The sequence below is a fragment of the Sceloporus occidentalis genome, unplaced genomic scaffold, assembly GCF_023333645.1.
Source record: "Sceloporus occidentalis isolate IW3139 unplaced genomic scaffold, rSceOcc1.0.p SCAF_9, whole genome shotgun sequence".
NCBI lineage: Eukaryota > Metazoa > Chordata > Lepidosauria > Squamata > Phrynosomatidae > Sceloporus > Sceloporus occidentalis.
In genome coordinates this window covers 1577607-1597160 of record NW_028316989.1, presented here as the reverse complement: position 1 = coordinate 1597160, position 19554 = coordinate 1577607, and the positions used below count along the sequence as shown (strand labels likewise).

The 19554-nt window shown below is 44.5% G+C and overlaps 1 protein-coding gene across 1 annotated transcript in view; it reads right to left on the bottom strand.

Annotated features, from left to right (window-relative positions):
* Window positions 1–519: 519 nt before the first annotated feature.
* The window catches only part of PROM2 (prominin 2), a 28288-nt gene continuing 9253 nt past the window's right edge, over window positions 520–19554 (bottom strand). Inside the window, exons 11-24 of the mRNA XM_089537677.1 lie at window positions 18522–18674; window positions 18149–18272; window positions 15066–15157; window positions 14800–14884; window positions 13263–13409; window positions 11254–11325; window positions 10567–10659; window positions 9876–9929; window positions 8010–8090; window positions 7499–7567; window positions 6801–6890; window positions 5900–6006; window positions 5524–5612; window positions 520–4738 (exon numbers count right to left, since the gene is read on the bottom strand). Of these exons, the coding sequence (XP_089393803.1) occupies window positions 5549–5612; window positions 5900–6006; window positions 6801–6890; window positions 7499–7567; window positions 8010–8090; window positions 9876–9929; window positions 10567–10659; window positions 11254–11325; window positions 13263–13409; window positions 14800–14884; window positions 15066–15157; window positions 18149–18272; window positions 18522–18674 (1231 nt within the window). The 3' untranslated portion in view covers window positions 520–4738; window positions 5524–5548. The remainder of the gene's footprint in view (window positions 4739–5523; window positions 5613–5899; window positions 6007–6800; window positions 6891–7498; window positions 7568–8009; window positions 8091–9875; window positions 9930–10566; window positions 10660–11253; window positions 11326–13262; window positions 13410–14799; window positions 14885–15065; window positions 15158–18148; window positions 18273–18521; window positions 18675–19554) is intronic.

The window sequence follows — 19554 nt, the reverse complement described above, 5'->3', positions numbered from 1 at the left end:
TGCAGGGCAGTGCGTTGGAGTGCATGCAGTGGGATGTAGCATGGTGGGATACATTGCAGTGGAGTGTGATGCATTGCATTTGCATTGCAGTGCCTTGGAGCGCGATGTAGTGGACTCCTACTTGGTTATAGAAACCAACTGGATGACCTTAGGCAAGTCACCTTTTCCCAGCCTAAGAAGAAGCAAAGGCAAATTTCCTTGGAATAAACCTTGTGGAGAAAACCCCATCATGGCATGACCCACTCCTCCTCCTCCTCCTCCTCCTCCTCCTCCTCCTCCTCCACTGGCAATTTGCAGAGCTGGTTTTCCTTAATGAAATGCCAACAAGTTTCAATGTAATGCTGGAGAAACAGCCACGCTCAGACTGATTCTGTGCATCTACCAGTCAGCCTGAGAAAAGGACAACTCAGGAGTGGGGACATTGGATGTGACAGCTGTCGCCTCAACGCACATCTGCCACCGGAAGGGAGACTTTAAGGCAGCCATCGTCCCCAAGCTGAGAAGCCAGGAGTGGGCGGCTGCGGAGGGGAATGATGATACAGATGGACTCTGCCTGCAGGTCTTCCTTCCCAACTCAGGCCCTGCTTACGAGAAGATCGGCTCCAAAGAGAACATTCTTTCGAGCCCCAGAATAAATAATGCAGTGGATATCGCCATCCATACCTTGTTGTCCCACGGCGGACATTATTTGAAATGTCCTAAAACGATGAGATCCAATGCCGCATAGTGGCTTGAGTGCTGGACTATGACTCTGGAGAGCAGGGTTTGATTCTCTGCTCAGCCATGAAACCCACTGGGAGACCTTGGGCAAAGTCACACTCTCTCAGCCTCAGAAGAAGGCAATGGCAAACCTCCTCTGAACAAATCTTCGCAAGAAAACCCCATGATAGACATAATAGCCATGTTAGTCTGGAAAATCAGTATGCAAAGGGATCTTGCAGCACCTTTGAGACTAAGAAAGAAGTTGGTAACATGAGCTTTTGCAGACTTGAGTCTACTTCCTCAGACGCATAGGAGAAATTCATGAAAGTTAAAGTGGGATCAAACTGGTATATTGGTGCGGTCAAGCACTGTGAGGAAAGCATGCTTCTATAGAACAGAACAATTTCACATAACCAGGCAGGATAACCAGTTCTTTGGATCATGGAGTTTGCAATCGAAGGTTGCATCCACACGGCAGTTTGACACCACTTGAACTGCCAAAGCTCAATGCTACTGAATAATGGGAATTGTAGTTTGTTGCGGCACAAGGGGTCTCTGATAGAGAAGGCTCACAAGAGTTCCTAGGATCCCATAGCACTGAGCCATGGCAGTTAAAGTGGTGCCAAAGTGGATTATTTCTGCAGCGCGGATGCAGCCGAAGCTTCAGCAATGAGGAAGGCAAATGGAGGAGAGGGAAATGGTGACCAAGGCAGAAGACCAGAAAATTATTATTATTATTATTTCAATTGAAGGGGATGAATGAGAAGCTGAACAAAAGAAAGGATTAATGGAAAACATTGGATTTCTGAAGAATGATTTGAGGACAGAGAGAGAAGTGGCCTGATGAAGTATTCTGGGAGTTGTCGCAGAAGCAAAAGTAAAGACCACTTTCATGGAGACCTCTGTGCAAAACAGAGATTTAACAGGAATTAAGAGCAGAGGTGTTGAAGAGAGATCGATTAAAGCTAAGCTGTTTTAAGGTGAGAGCAATAATCGAAGCACACTTTCCTTCCAAATAAAAGAGAGGCACTGCCCAGATTGTTACAAGGCATCATCCATTTGTCAAACCCACAAATGAGACGGACTGGAAGGAGCAGACCTTTCAGAAGCGAGGAAAATGTTTTCTCTTCCGCTGCCCTTTTTCTGGATCTTCCATCAGCGCAGGGCTATTGTTAATTGGTAATTTAGTTTTCCTCTCCATTCGGCTTTCTAAAAAACGTTCTTTGGAATAAGCGGTAAGGCGCTTTCACAGATGGCTAGAGAGAAACACACTTACACACAGAGACACACATTGAATTCTCCAACTAGAAAAATGCCACTTGATAAAAAGCTCCATCAGATTATAGCAAAGTGAACTGAAACCTTTGACACGTTACAGCTTTTGCCAGATTCGCTCCCGCCAGAGAAAATGGAGGTCGGATTAAAATGCGGGAAGTTATCAAAACATGACTGTACTCAGAAGGTTTAAGAGAGATGCATTAAACATGTTGTCAAGCCTAGTGTGACTTATTGGTGTTCTAGAAACATTCAGACTGGAGACAGATCGTTTTTTCTCTCCTAAAAGTAGGGCAGAATCCTATTAGTCTGTTAGAAACAGTTGCAAGTTTTCCTATGGAAGCAGTTGCACATTGTTGTCTGGTTCACGGTTGTGAAAGTGGAGTTGCATGGCTGCACACACTTGCACATCAAATGTGTTTGTGCATAACAAATATCTGCACATTATGCATCCAGATGCCCATGACAGCCTCACTATCTCCATTTACTAAGAAGGTGGCATTAAGAAACTGTCATGTAACCACAGGAGTATTAAATGACACTTTACTTCGACGTGGGATCTTGGCTCCCCTTTCAGAGAAGGGATATATTATATATTATATACCGCTTTTGATTTAGGAGCAAACATACTTCAGAAGTTTTGACTCACTGGGAAAATCCCACCAAAGCACTTTGTCAGATGCAAAAAGCAGAATGAAGGTTGCTGTTGCTGTTGTTGTTATTAAGGCAAACCTATTGTGAGGCTTCTTGGAGGCGAAGTTTCTTCATTTTGCTGTTGCCTTCTTCTGAGACGGTGCGACTTGTACAGTGGGTTCCTTTGACGGAGCAGGGATTTGAACCCTGGTCTCTCCGGCATTTTAGTCCAACACTCAAACTACTACATTATGCCAGCTGTTCTTTTCTTGGCAAGATTTCTCCATGGAAGTTTTTGCCACTGAGGCTTCCTCTGAGGCTGAGAGAGTGTGACTTGTGCAAGGCCACCGAAGGAGGTTTTGTGGCTGAGCAAGGATTTGAACCCTGGTCTCCCAGAGTCCTAGACTAAAACACACACCGCATTGGTTTGTAAGTTACACTCAGAAATAGTGATTCTCATGTTATCCAATTTTCACAGTTCATCTCTGGAAGGAAAAATATGATGTGAACAGAAACGAGACGCAGCTTTGGCTGTTTTCTCCATGTAGCTCTCAGGCCCCTTATAATATTTTACAAAGACGCTCCTCTCTTCTTCTTCTTTTCCCTGTTTAATCACATTCTTTTCTATATCTCAGGATATTTTCTGAATGAAGCACTGCTTTGCTCGGCTGAACACCTCCTCTGCCTGGTTCTTAGCGCCATTTACGTTTTATCCTCTAATCCTGCAAAAGCAGAAATATGAACACAGATTATATCACCAGATTAACCCTCGGGAGACTTAGCACATTTGAAGACAGGCTTCTGTGCAAGGGACCAGAAGGAAAAGCAGGATTCAACCTGTGCATGCGCATAACCCATGCCTCACAGCCCCTAGAGCCTCTCACCTAGCTAGCATTTCCATACATTTGCCTTGCTATGCCTTCTCCACATATATCCCCATATTCATGCCATAGTTATGGAGAAGGGAGGTGGATCTGGAGAGGACACAGAAGTTAAAACCTTTGTGCATTTTGCTTGGCCCAATATAGTTATTGCTGTTTATGGATTTGGGATGTTATTGTACTTTGCTGTATGGCCAACATGGCTGGATATAAACTCTGGATTCAAAGATACCACATTTTAGTTGCAATAGGAGAATCCTAAAGAGGGAACCAAAGAACTGGGACATAATTCTTTGAGGTTTCTATCTGCAACAAAGGTAAAACTTCCTTTAACTGGGACTGCATTTGTGCACCTAAAAATCTTCCAAATGCAACAGCAGAGACTTCTTGAGAAATGCAATGTTTTCTGCCTAAGAAAGTGCCTTGGAAAGGACAAAGGCAGCCTGGATTTCAAAGGAACCACCTTTTTGTGTTGTTAATGGAAATTAAAATTTTACTTTCTGGATTTTAAGACTCGTTCTCTCAAAAACAATGCAGACAGAAAGAATGGCCTCTGCCTCCATGGATATCCCTCCATAGCATCTAAATGGAAAACAACAACAACAGCATCCTGCAAAATGCAGGTCTGCGACTCGCATATCATCATGCTTTTCCTTTCCCCTATAGGATTTTAACACCTTTTCCTGATGAAGAAAGCAGTGGAGCTTCGAGAGCTTGCATCCTGCATTTTGTGAATTTTGGTTGATCCAATAAAGGTAGCACTGTTTGATATATTTTGAGTGTTATTGTACTTAGGCTATTAATTCAGTTCCAGCAAAGGATGTGCTCCTGTGCTGATCGTTTTCAAGAAGATATTTCTGGTTTCTTGCATGAAGCGTGTTCATGGAGTTAGATCCTTGGTGGCAGAGTCCATACATTGAATGGAGACGATGGGGGTGAAACAAGGCCCCCAAATTTCAATCTTTTTCAATATTCAAGGCCTAGACAGGATCTGTCAAGATGCATGAAAATCAGGAGGATGCGTGGACAGGATCTGTCTTGCCATCACTGACATATTTATTCATTCATTCCAGGAAGGGACACTTTCAGCCAAAGCAAAATCCCTGAGGAAGGGAATAATGATGACAGGAGAATAGGTTCTGAGTCCAAGAGAAGTCTTCTTCCTGAAAGCTCAGTCTCAAGATATATCAGCGGCGGAGAAGGAAGGCCAGCCTTGGAGGGATCCAGGCACTCTCCCAAGGAAATCTCTACAAAGGAATAAAATCATGGTTAGCAATTGGGGGGAGGCCCCACTGCTTTAATTCTGCAATGTAGATACTGTACACCCCAAATACCTAAATGCTTATGTGTGTTACATCAGGGTGACCAGATGCCCCAATTGCAAAGGAGGACGAGAGACTGCAAAAAGTCAAGAAAAATGGAGGACTTAACCAAATAAAAGCTAAAAGCACTCATAGAAATGGAAATGCATGTGTCTTAGGTATGCTAAAATAGAGGACATTTTGGAATTCCTCCTGAAATGGAGGACATGTCCTGGAAAAGGAGGGTGGCTGCTCACTCTGGGCTACATGCACTGGAGATATTTGAATATATATATTGAATATAAGAAATTAAGAACATTCCAAAGGTCTCAAGAGAGCAGCACCATAAACTACTAAGAATCAAATGTCCATTGAGAGTCCTCATGTAGGCAATCCCTCACCCTTTATTTTTTGAAGAGTAAGTAACAGGGGATAATGGAGGCTGTTGGCTCCAGTATTCTTGGTGCCCAAGTCATCTAAAAGCTACTTTAGTTTTGGCAGCTTGTTAATGATGACCTCCTAGGACAAAGCCGTGCAGATATCACTGAATTACAACACCCAGCATCCCCTCACTACTGGCTATGCAGATTGGGGCTGCTGGGAGCTGCAGTCCAACCACCTCTGGAGAGCCACCTATGACTCCCAGCCTTGCAATGATAGAAAGGGGAAAGTGTTCATGCTCAGCCAAGCCAGGAATCCCATACATTTAAGGAAAATCAAAGAAAATTTACCTGGATATCTGGACGCAGAGGCTTCCTACAGCCGCAGAGACGTTACGCGGGGGATGTGGAAGGGGTAGGTTTCCTCTGATCCAGTAGAACTAAAAAGAGCATGGGAGAAAACTACTAAGAGAAGTAGGTGCTGCCACCCAACTGGTAAATTCAACTCCTGCAACACTTCTGCACAACTGAAAATCCCATTAGCTCCTTCAATTGACCAGGGCTGCATCTACACTGCAGAATCAATGCATTTGGACACCGCTTTAATTGCCACGGCTCCATTTTCATAGAGCAAGGTATGCACAGATGACAACGGGATTCTGCCCCATATAAAGCATGAAACCACCCACACCTCGCATCCATCTCATGCCCTTGCCCCACCACTTACACAAGTCGGTGCCTGATGGGACGAAAATGTTTGGTGGTCTTGATGGCAAAGAAGATGCTGGGGATGAGGAAGAAGGTGCAGCCGCCCAGACTGAACCAGAAGGCATTCTGGAAGCCAATACAAAGACAAGGGAGTCCCATGTGAGAATCTTCTCCTTAAACACGGATGGGGACCAAACGGAGGCACAGCAAGAGGAGGGGATGTGCCCTTCCAAAACGTTTCCCTATCCTCCATTGAATCATAAAGTCACAGCAGCAGCCCAAAAGAAAGACACTCGGGCTAAACTTGCCAGACAGCAGACCAGAGAGAAGGCAAGCCCAGGCCTGCTTTAGAGTCAAAGTTAGCACAACTCCAGTTGCGACACTGGAAGCGTTTCTGGCTCCCGCAAGTCTGCACACCCCCTCCATGCAATTGCAAGGAAAGGGAAGGAAGACGGATGCTGCATCTGCACTGCAGAAATAATGCTGCTTTAACACCGCTTTAATTGCCATGGCTCAATGCTACGGGATTCTAGGAATTGTAGTTTATTGTGGCACCAGAGCTCTCCGACAGAGAAGGTTAAACGTCTCACAAAAGTGCAGATCCCAGAATCGCATAGCATGGGCCCATGGCAGTTCAAGCAGTGCCAAACTGCGTTAATTCTGCAGTGCAGATGCAACCTGGTGCACAAGGGAGCTCTCCAGCAATGCAATGTTGGGCATGTTTCCTCAAATATTAGTCGCACTGTGTGTGTACAATGGGACACTCCCTCACGAGATTCTGCAGTATTAAGAAGAGGTTTTTCCCGTTTGGGTTGGAAATAGACTGGTCAAGGGCTAAGGAGGAAAGCGGCAAGAAAAAATTGGACTTAATAGCCCTTCTGTGTCTGTTACAGAGAGGAATGGTTTGGAGGAGGACTGACCCAAGCATCTGTAATGCGGTCGCACAAGATCACTCGGCCGTTGTCCAGAGCGGTGGAGAAAGGCTGGCATGAAGCAACGTCCTCAGTTAACTAGAGGGAAAAAAGATAATTGCTTTTTGTATAATTAATTTGAATTAAACAATTATGAAAGAGAATTCAGAGACTTAGCTGGGTTAGTCTGGAATATGAGTATGCAAAGGGATCTTGTGGCATCGTTGAAACTAACTGCAAAAGAAGTTGTTGCATAAACTTGGCTGGAAAGGCCAAAGTATGAAAGGATCAGTGAAGATACATACAACTGGACCTGGGCTTTGTTTTTGGTTGCAGGAAGGCAACAAAGCACCCAGACTGCATCGACACTGTCAAAATAATGCAGTTTGACAGTACTTTAACTGACATGGCTCCATCCTACAGGAAAAGTGGCATCAAATTGCAGTGTAGATGAATCCCTAGGCCTTTTTCATGTGTATTGTTTTCAAGGCAGGTATTGCTGAATGTATTTCACCACTCCCAATGAGCAAAGCCTTTCCTGACTACTGTTGCATTCATCTGACATCAATGACATCTCTCCTTGCTGTGCATTTCTGTCTTCTGGCATTGTACAAGTGGTGTCTCATGCACTCCTCTGGGAACTCCACACTAGACCTCCCATTGCAAAGGCAGCACACAGAGGCTGAATGAAAGGAGCCAATACCTACCACACTCCTCAGCCAATTCAGGTACTGGGAAATGTAGCCCATCTCTTTCCTTTCGAAGCAACTCAGCTCCTGGAGGGGGAAAAATGGAGATGGAGATTGTACTGTTCTATTTTTGAAGAGGATAGAATCTCCTCTCCGTCCATCCCTCTCTTTCATTCTCTCTGCCCTTCTTTCCTTGCAATGACCCAATTGCAAGATATTACATGTTCGAGAGGTTGTTGCAGACGGAGTTGCTGAACAGCTCTTTTTGCAGTGACCATTGCAAAGGCATTGTGTGCTTTCAAGTCGTTTCCAACTTGTGGCCACGCACTAAGGCACACCTGTCATTCTTGGCTAGTTTCTTCTGAGAAGGTTTGCCATTGCCAACCTCTGAGGCAGAGAGAGTGACATTTGCCCTGGATCACCCAGAAGTTTTCATGGCGGAGCAGGGGTTCATACCCTGGTCTCCAGAGTCCAACTGGTCCAGTCCCAGGTATTACCCTAATTCTAGCATCTCTTTCTTTTTACTCACCTGTCTCAGGATCTTCTGAGACTCTAAAGGGATAATGGTCTCAGCATGGCCAATCTGGGATTCGGTGCTGTTTATGAGGTCCTGGTGGAGAACAGAGGAAAGAGCTCAGTAAGTAACTGGAAGGGTGCAGACAGATGAGACGTGTAGCATCTCAAGCAGAGAGGAAAAGTCACAAGGACTGCGGGTCTGTCGCTGAAAATGGTCACTCTTGTGCGCTGTCCGCTTTCCAATCCCTGCAATATGTAGCTATGGAAACCTCTGGTGTGATACGATAGCAAGATTCATATCCTTGACCCCACTTGGCCGGCTGCAAATTGGCCACAATGAGGATGATATTAGGGACATTTTACAGCACTTGGACACTTGTGCGCCATTCTACCTTAAATAGGCCATGAGTATGAGAGGTGAGCATGCTAGTGGGAGCTGGTGAGATGAAAAGAATCAATGAATACTCTAACTGAAGGGGTCTATATATGCTTCGCACTGCACTATGTACATGGAAAGGGTTTCTGTTTGCAAAATGCACACCACATTTGACATCTATGTATAGGGAATGCATAACCTCTTCCCTAATCTTTCGTAGGAAAGGAGTTTTCCATCTCCTTCTAATTATGGCCCAGCCGTGGCTTCCATTCCCCCAAGCCAACCATTCCAGTTAATGAATCAATTTGCAAGATGCGCAGGCTGGAGTGTGCATTATGCTTCATTATTTTGCCATAGCTAAAGCCCCGGAAGGATGACGCTACTGGAAGGGCTTGCTGAAAATCCCTAAATGACCAATTAAAGATGAACAAGGGGTCCAAGAGGAAAAACAGAATTGACACTGCATGCATTTTAGGCAGAGATGTGAGGTCTGAAAAGCAACAGTCCCTGTTTCATTATAGGAATTCAATGCATAGTAGTGAGTGGCATGGCTAGTCCTCATGCACAGCCCACGTTGCTGCACATGAAGGCATGGAAGTGAGGGAAGGAGAGAGAAACCAAGGCTGGCATCCGGTTCAATCTTATGAGATCATAAGATGGGCTTTGTTGTTGTGTGCCTCCAAATCATTCCCAACTTATGGCGACCCCAAGGCCATATCAATGTGGTTTTTTAGCTAGATTTGGGACATTGCTTAATTTAAGAGATACTGATAGTTTTTCAAGCCATGGCATCAGCCAAAATAGCCACAGTGACTGAAGTCCATCATCATAGCTACGTCTGACCATGCAGGATCATAGCCCAAGTCTACAACATTTGGAAACCAGGGACTTCAGCCAGCACCAACAGAGAGCCAAAGCAAGATTTATGCTGAAGTTGGCTGTGCTGCACATCATGACCTATCAACTGTTCATTACTAAGGCTGCAGACTTAAGCATGCTTGTTGGTAAGTTATCTCCACTGCACATGATGTGCATGAGTTATTTATTAGGCATAATCATGTTTGGGTTTGCCAGCTTTAATTTAATTTAATCAGTAGACAAATCAATTTGGACTGGGATCACAGGTTGAAACTGGCCTAGTCTCCCCAAGCAATTAAAGGGAGCTTGGCATGGAATGGCACTTGGCTACATAGATGGCCCAGAAACAGTGGCTCTCTCCAGCTACTTCCACACTGCAGAAATAAGGCAGTTTGACACCACTTTAATTCCCATGGCTCACTGCTAGGCAATGCTGGGGTTTGTAATTTGGAAAGATGTTTAGCCTTCCCTGTCAGAGAAGTCTGGTGCACCACAAAACTTCAAATCCCAGAATTCCATCGCATTCAGCCATGAAAGTTAAAATGGTGTCAAACTGCATTATTTCTTCAGGGCGGATGCAACTTCAGTCCTGTTTCAGTTTCAATGAAGAAGAAGCTTAAAACTAAAAGCCAACAATACCAATACCTGGAGGTCGAGAGCCATTGTTGATAAGAACTGGATGCTTTCTTTCAGCTTTTCCTGCAAGATAACAATTCAGGTGAACATTATTATTATTATTATTATTATTATTATTATTATTATTATTATTATTCCACCTTTCTCTCGGAAAGGGACCCAAGGCAGCTTACATTATCCCCCCCCCCAAATATGTCACAAAACTAGCAACCCCAGGCTTTCATAGGATGGAGCAATAACACTTTACTTATTTATGCATTTATGTACAAACCCTAATTGGCCTTTGGAGCATCAGAGGCCGCCAGCAACATCAGTTTGATTTTGCACCTCAGAAGCCAACAGTTATTTGCCTAGAGCTAAATCTGGGGCAAAAAATAGGTAAGCCCTACTCAGATACACTTTCTAAGACCTTTCAAGGAAGAAAAGAATTCCAGTGAGCTGAGCAATGTGTCTCCGGCTGCATCTGCACTGCAGAAATAATGCAGGTAAAGTGGTGTCAAACTGCATTATTTCTGCAGTGCAGACTCAGAGTGGTTCAAGCCATCCTTAGGTTAATAATAATAATAATAATAATAATAATAATAATAATAATTTTTATGTATATTTCCTGCCTCTCCCTGCGGTTAAACCCTGGAAGCATAGGACATCCGCAACTGGGCTACAGCTATGGGTTCCTTGGTTTGTTATGGCACACACTTACAACCAGGACTTCCATCATAAGGACAGTCATATTCTGAATCTTTTTCAGCTTCTTGGCTTCATCTGCCAGCCGCTCTGCCAGCGTTCGGTCACTCTGTAAGGGACACCAAGATCTCATGTGAGGGGAGATTTGGAACACATTCTGCCAATGGACATCATACCCTTAAATATTTCACAGATGGAAACCAGGGCCAGGGTGACCAGACATCCTCCTTTCCCAAGAAATGTCACCCATTTCAACCTGCTGCTTGGGAGAAATTCCAAAATGTTCTCCATTTTGAGCATGACAAAGAGGCATGCATTTATATTTATATTGATGTTTTTAGCTTTTAATGTTGTCACACTCTACATTTTCCTGGAATGCCCTGCATTTATGCTGCCTTGTCCTCCTGTCTGGTTATGACATCTAGTCACCCTGACCAGGACCCAGATGAAAATAATGCCCAAACAACATGGAAGGGTGGGCAAGATGCCAAATGTTATTAATGTGGAAGAACATACTGGCTAGGAAAAGCAGCAGCAGCTTGCTTTTGCCTGCCTCCGGTGACAAGGAATCCTCCCTGGCTTTGAGGTTTGGGCCCTGAAATCTCAAGGCCTGGCATAGTCCTGCCCTGGCAACCCTAAACATCTCCTCCCCATGTAAGTAACCCAGCGGAAATCAGATCCAAAATTTCCCTCTGGCTCCTACCTGAACCGTGCTTAGTCTCTCTAAGTCTCCGGCCAAACCTTCCACATTTGTTTGCACCACGGGATTGCGTATCTGGAGGGAGAGAAAAAAGATATGTCGCAGTTACCTTTGGTATCTTTACAGCATTGCTTTCAGGTGTTTAAAACATTTTTGTATCCGTTGTCCCAGCAATCTTCAACTCTCCCTGTAAAATGACTTAATATGATCATATTAATATGGAGGCTGGAAGAGAATGGCTTGACCAAGGCTACCCAGAGAGTTTATGGCAAAGGTAAAATTGGAATAAGGGAACATCCTCCTGATTCATAGCCTAGTCTCCCAACCATTGCGCTATTCTCCATCTTCAAAAGCATTGCTTTTTGCAATGCTGAAGGTGTTCATTCCCTTGCCTTGCATGCGCATAGCGTGGGAGAAACCAAAGAAATAATGGTTCCCCATTTGAGGTTTTCACATCAAGCAGGTCTGGTTGGAACAGAAATAAATCACTTGAAACAATGCAGCACTATACTTGCATGCATTAGAATAGAAAGCAGTACGTTTTGTTGAAGTCTCTTGGCTCCGTTCTCCGGTGAGCATCTTTTACAAATGCAGGAGGATGAAGATGTTGAGCATTGCATACTGAGGACAGGAGGCTATGGTGCATTTTGTCTGTGGTTGCTCCCAGGTCATTGGGGCAATTAATCCAGGTTTAAATTTAGCCCCCAAATAGGTTCAGGAGCCCAGAGTGATCCTTTGAAGTTATCCAAAAGATCTGTCATTTAAAGACGTAGGCGTGTTGGTCTGGAAAATCAATATGCAAAGGGATCTTGCAGCACCTTTGAGACTAACTAAAAAAGAGAAGTTTGAGCATGAGCTTTCATAAACTTGAGTCTACTTCCTGATGATGATGACAATGATGATGATGATGATGATGATGATGATGATGATGATTTTCATACCCTTCTCCCCCCATGAATCCAGGTAGGGAACAAGAACAAATCAACAATGCACAACAACAATTAAAACACAGTAATTAAAACATGCAACAGTTTAAACGGATACATAAGGCATACACATTTTAAAGCAACCCACATTAAAAATTCATAATCTGAATTCACCATTTTAAAAAATCATCTGGATCAGCCTGCCGGAAGAGACTGACTTTTAATGGTGTTTTCAATCCTGGCAGCATATTCAGCTGGCAGATCTCTTCCGGAAGGTCATCCCACAATTCGGGGGCAGCTGAAGAAAACATCCTCTGGCTGACAGTTGCCAACCTATTCCTGGTCGACTGGAGTAAATGACCTGAGCATACAGGGCAGATTATACAGCGCATGGGGTGGAGTTCCACTTGCAAAACTTGTGGGTATGGTGATGAGATGACAAGTCCAGTTTTAACAATGATGGTCATTAAGGGACAAAGGCAGGAGGAAACAAAGGTTTGCATTTCTATGGCTATTCATCATAAAGGCCCTTCCTGGGCAGCAGTTCACTTCATGCGTTTGAGGAAGTAGACCAAAGTCTATGAAAGTTAGTGCTACATCTTTCACCCAGTTAGTCTCCAAGATCCCTTTGCATATAGATATTCCAGACTAACAAAGTCTCTGAATTCTAGACAAATGCAACAGTTCTTTCATCCGCTTCCTTGAAAACATTTCAGCAACCCTTGGAAAAAGAACAAAACAAAACAAAACCAGATGAAAACCAGTCAAAATGGTGAGTGGAAAGGATGTGACACTGCCAGTATGCCAAAGCATGATGGTGCGGCTAACTAGAGCATTGATTTCTAAACTTGGTCCACTAGGTGTTTTGGACATGAGTTCCCAGAAGCCACAGCTATCTTGGGCAATGTTTTGTGATTCTGGGATCTGAAGTCCAAGCCACCTGGAAGGCCATAGTTTGGGAATCACTGGACTAGAGGGTTGCAGGGCAGACTGGCCACAGTTGCCCATCCCTGGCTTTGTCCACCACCAACTGGTTGAATTGTTTGCAACTGAAGAGACACTCAGAGAGCATCCATCCCATCCCACCTCTGCTGCAAAAGCTGCATAGTCTATCTGGTCAATCTGGCTGTCTCTGAAGGTCTCCAGGTCCTTTCTCCCTTCTGCATTCAACAAGACGATCTCTTCAAAGCGGGTGTGGAAATGGGCAAGACGTTTCTGAAACTCTGTGGTGTACTGGAGCAAAAAAGACAAGAAAGCAGAAAGGTCACCAAAGGACTTTAATTCCAAAGAGTAATAGCAAGGCAGGTGCAGGCAAATAAGCAAGGACCCCAGCCTCAAGTTTGCCCACTTGAACCACCACCGGCTATCCTTTGCTTCTTTTTTTCCAAGAAGCAAAGAGGAGCAAAGAGGATCCCCAAAAGATCTAGGAATCTTTGGTTGAGATCCTACTTTGGGATTGCATAGGAAAAGTCCCTGGAAGATACATTGACCATGCAACTACAGTTGTAAATCCTCAACCCTTTTGCCCCTTCATGTCAGGAGAAATGATGGCAACAGTTTTTCCTCTGCTGTGGGAGATAACAAATACAACTCTGAAGTTTTGTCCTTGCATTCAGACATCATGAAGTATTATGACGGGATTGTTCTGTGGAGGAAAAACACCACACTCCACTCCCAAACTGACCCATCGATTTGGATTGCAAAGCGATTTATTTGCAAGTGGGAATGCAGCCAGAGTCACAGTCCAACATTCAAAGCACTGCACCATGCTGGCTCTCCATCAGGCATCTACTGTGATGCAACAGCAGTGAAGGAGAAGGAAGGTGGGACCCAAAAAACAGGATTTGCAGCAAAACAGGGAAGTCATTTGAGTAGCAGATGCACTGGGAGACACCCAAAAGGCTTTCTTCATGGGTGGCTTTGGCAGCTGTTGGGAGAACTGGGAGGTTTAGAGGGATCACTGGGAGGTTTCTGACCATCTGGAGCAAGGACCAGAGTCCCCACCTCCCTCCCCAGGTCTTTTGGACTTCAAGTCCCAGACGCTCCAACCAGAGATGAGCAAGGCTTTAGACCAAAACATCCAGAGGACCAAAAGTTTCTTAGGAGAGATTGGGGTAGTGATGCAAAAACATTTGAAAACTGGCTTAATTTTCCCCCCTTCAGCATCAAAAATTAGGCAATTGAGTACTTAATGCAAAATTCTGACTTTGCTGTTTTGGACAGAAAATAAGATTTTTCTATACAGGAAACAGAGTTTCAATGTATATCCTTTACTGAAAAATGCCTGCATAGAAAATGCTGTTTTCCAGGGGGAAAGACCTACGCATGAATTCTGTGCAGAGCTGTGGATGCTCTTCCAACCCTGGACCATTTTTCACAGACTTTCTTGCAGCGGGAAGACAATTGCTGTAATTACTTGTGTTTCCTTTGAGAAGCAAATGAGCAAAGCCTTCCAGCCGCATGCCCTAAATCCTCCCATGATGGAGACTTTATTTGGCACTCTTGCAGTGAATCAGTCCTTGTTGAGCAGAGAAGTAGAAGAGATGAAGAAAAGCAAGATCAGCAAAGCAACGCAAAGCCAAACAAACACAAACCCACAAGGGAAACCACACCCAAGTCTTACCTTGGCAATACTGAGATGCTCATTAAGATTATACCTGTCTTCCAGGTGCAGAACTTCCCAGAAACCTGCCCCATTCTTGCATTGCCTGAAAGGGAAAGGAAAGGGGGAATGCAATTTTACTTTGGGCATTTTCTAACGTCCCATAGCAAACCAGCATGGCATAGTGGTTTGAGGGTTAGGTTACAGCTCAGCCATGAAGCCAACAGTTTAAAAATCTTAGGGGAAAGATCATTTCCTCATGCGCAGCCCAACCAGAAGATACTCACTGGTAAGCAGTAGTTATGTTGAGATTCTTCTTCAGGCCCAGGTGCTGAGAGATGTTCATGGAAGGAGGCAGGTTGCCCGGTGTGTCGATAAACTACAGATTGGAAAAAGGAACAAAATGGGACATGGAATCGTGGTTTATGTCAGCGCTGGAAGAATGATTGCTAGGAATGGTGCTCTGGTTGGTTCTGCTAGGCCAAAGAGAACCTGGTGGTGCTGGTCGAGGAGGAAAAAATGGAAAGCAAAGGTGATTCTGTGAAAGGATATGAGAAAGAAAGAGCCAAATCCTGTTCTCTGAAGATGCCAGCCACAGATGCTGGCAAAACACCAGGAATAAACTCTTTTAGAACATGGCCCACATACCCCGAAAAACCCACAAAAATCTATGGATGCCAGCCATGAAAGCCTTCAACTTTCCAAATCCTGTTGCTGTCTTACATGTGCAGAGGTTCCCCTACACAAACAGGTGGACATTTTTGTCCAATGCAGAAAAGTCTTATTCAGTTCAAGTTTACAGAAGTGATGTGTGCATGAAATTAGGGAATGCGCAAAAACTATACACTTCCTACAAAAGAAACTTCAGTTCTTGAGTATACCAAAGTTGTCAAATATTAGAAGCACTGGGTATGGCAGACTTCTGCAACACAAGATTCATGGACATTTCCTTTCTGCACATTGCATTCCTCCTTCTTCATACTTTTGGTGTGCATTGATTGCTCATTGTGGGGCACATTGTGCATGCATGTGCACAGCTAAGTGTGCATTGATGTGTGCATTCTGCATGGATGCAAACTGTGCATGTAGGTGTGCATGTATGCACATTTGGCACTGTAATTCATCAGCAAGGTACGTCAGAGTAAGTTATACTCCATGAGAATCAGTCATACTCCATCTCCTTGTTGTGGAATCTCAGCCATGCCAAGCATATAGCGCAATTCTATTTACTGATGGAGAAATTATTTTATTGTTATGGATGCCAGTACAGACAAAGTGGCACCATCCACATGAGCGACTGGTTTCCGCAAGTGTGGGAGAGCCTCAAGGTTTCCAGTTAAAATACAGTGATTCCCAAACTCAGACATTTTGGACTTCAGCTCCCAGAATCCCAGACCATTGGCCAAGATGGTTGGGGTTTCTGGGAGCTGAAGTCCAAAGACCTAGTGAACCAGAGTTTGGGAATCACTGAGTTAACGCTTGCAGAGAAAAATCTTTGTAGAGAGACAAGGCAGAGATTCTTGGATGCACTAAAGAAAAGGAGAACTGAGTGCCATGTTTCAGGGTCTAGAACCAAAGGTTATTGTAGGAGATCAGAGGAGCTCAAAATGGTATCTTCGTGCACCTAGAGCATGTGTATCCCTGCCTATGTCTAGAATGGGAAACATGTGCCCCTACATATGTGGCTGGTTTGCAATTGCTATCATTCCACCTTGGCTTAATAGGAGTTGCAGTCCAACATCATCTAGAAGGTGCATGTTGTCCACTTGATGCTCTCTTCACCTGAGCCAGGTGTGGTCACCTTTCTCAGCAGCATCTAATCTGCACATTTGCTTTTGCCAGCCCATGAATTTCACACCATTGCGGTGAGTCACTCTCCTGCAAAACTCCAGCCCAAAAACTGTTCTTCATCTGGCTTTGACCTAATTCCTCCCCCACAGCATGACTCAAAAGGATGATGCAAAGTTTCAGGAATGCACCAACACACTCCGTCTGGGGGAATGTTTTGCACACCTGTGAAAGTGTTCACACCAAAAGAGGCATCACATTTGTTGTCAGAGGCATGCCATCAGATCAGAAGGGAACTGGGGAGGGAAGACTGTCCAGACATATAGATTTAAAACCTTCACATCTTGTGAACTCTCAGGCAGAAGACAAGACATTCATCCATTTTAGGGATATTCCATCTTCTGCAATGAACAGTCCAGATGCAGCACACTTTCGTTCAAAGCAGCTGGACAAGGTGGAAGCCAAAATAGTAATTTTAGCATTTTAATTAATATTTCTGTTTTGGTAGCCACTACATATTAGTGTTATTGTTGCTCTTCTTCTTACATGCCATCAGGTCAGTGACCCAATGAATAAGAGATCTCCAACAGTCTGTCAACACTACAGAAGTAAAGCAGTTTGACATCACATTCACTGCCATGGCTCCATCCTACAGGATCCTGGGATTTGTAGTCTGGTGTGGTATTCTGTCAGAAAGCTCTGGGGCCTCACAAAACTACAAATCCCAGGATTCTGTAGGATGGAGTCATGGCAGCTAAAGTTGTATCAAACTGGATTAATTCTGTAGCATGGCTCCATTCATTCACAACTGTCCTTCCATGAAAGTCTTCTAATTTCTTAACTCCAGTTTCTATTGCCTTTCTCCCGTATTTTTTGAAGCATGGAGGGTTTTTCTGAACTGAGCAAACAACAATAAGCCAACATCAGTTCCTGCACCCCAGGAGTTATAGTTTTTTAAATAGCCAAAACCCCTGTTAGCCTCTTCCTTGGCCTTTGCTTTTGTCCTGCCATGCTTGAGTTGAAGTACAGTTGTCAGACTGCGGTGACAGGCACTTCCGTTCTAAATGAAGATCAAATGTTAATTGTTATTTGATGAGATTTTAATTAATGCATTGGCACAGTCCTTGGGCACCAGTTGTGCCCGAGGGTGAAGGAAGGGAAAGGGCCAGGGGATCGGCTAATTGGATCACGCAGATTCTGGATGACACACAGAGGAATGCAGAGCAAAGGGAGAGGCGAAGCCCTGCCATGCGGCAACAGGAGTCCTGGGCTTCTTCCAGAATGGTCTGGAGAAGCAAGAACCCTTGCAGATTAGTGTCTTGGGTTCTGCTGGGTTTCAATAGTTGTCAGGCCCATTCATTCTACTCTGACTGTTTGTAGAGATTTCTTATACCTCCGCAAGGGCTCTGCCAACACTTTTGTGTGTCTGGAAGAGGGTGACAAAAATGGTGAAAGATCTGGCAACTATCAAGACTGAGGAGCAGCTTAGGGAGCTGGGTAAGTTTAGCCTGGAGAAGAGAAGGTTAGGGGGGGTGGGTGGGACATGATAGCTCTGTTTCAGTATCTGAAGGGAAATATGTACCTTGTAAATCTCCTGGTTGGCCCAGTGCTTGCACAGCAAGGTCTGGACGTTTCCACCGACCAGGAAAGTGCCGAAGACCAAGAGAATCAAGATCCAAGAGAAGAGGAAGCTGAAGCCAACACCGCTGGAAGAAGGAAGGAGAACAGTGATCGGGGACAATGGCCAGTTGCTACATCACCGCCCAGGTCTTTAATCCCTAGCTTCGCTCTTCCCAAATAAAATGATCCAAAATGGAATGGAGAATGACCCACCTCCCCACTCATGCATTGCATTATCTTCATAAGTTCATGAATCATCCCCACAAGATATGCCACCATATAGTTTGGAAGCCACCTTGCTGCAGTGATCCAACGCATCTAAGAATCAGTCTTACGTCAAGAGGAGTTTGGCTCCAGCTTCTCCCCTGCTTTCATAGTCGCTGGGATCTTCCCGTACTGCCAGCCCATAAGTGCCCAGCGCAAGTCCCAGGAGATTGCAGAAAACGATCAGTAGGATGACTGTACATGCAATGACACCTACGATCCACCTGAAGGAGACACCAAAAATGAGGCTTGGAATAGCCATGGAGATGAGCCAGGGCTTATGGCTGAACACCAAAAACCAATTGAGGGGGGGGGGGGGGGGAATCAAATGCATATCTACTACCTAGAAACCTGGATTCACATCTCAGCTCAGTTTATATGCCAGGCTATGGCACACAGGGAAATGGACATCCTTGCCCCATCCTTTTCCCATCATTATTGTATGATCACAAAAAGATTTTCAGACAATGTCCCACTTATCTGGTCATTGTCCTGTCATTGAACCATAATTGACCACAGTCGCGTGAAAGACTTTCACATGATGTCCCACTTATCCTGTCATTGCCCCATCATTGAAGTGGAATTAATACAATTCCACTTTAATGACAGGACAAAGTGTGATGTATCTGAAACGCTTTTATGCAATCATGATAAGGATGGAATAAGGATTGGATAAGGATGGGAGAGCAATCTGCTTTGCTCCTGACCGAGTCCCACCCCAGTGTGATAATCTCCTATGAGAAGATGCTGTCCCACAATTTCCAACCCAAAAGTACTTTATAGTCTTTAACATGCAACATGAAGGACAGTAGTCCATAAATGACTCTGGAGAGAAAGTGGCCCCTGGGCTCCACATTGTTGCTCACCCCTGCTGTAAATATTATCTTCTCTATGGGGTGCAAGCTTTCTAGGTCATACATGAGTGACTCACAAGCTACAAAGCCACATGAGGCCCTTGGAGAGCTTCAGTATGGACCAGAGGACACATGTCCCCTACAGCAACCAAATCCCCCCTTTGACACCAAAATCTATGCCCTCCTTTTGCCTCTCCTTTCCTGCCAGGCTGGAAGAAAGGGAAATCAATGGTAGAGGCTCTTCCAACCC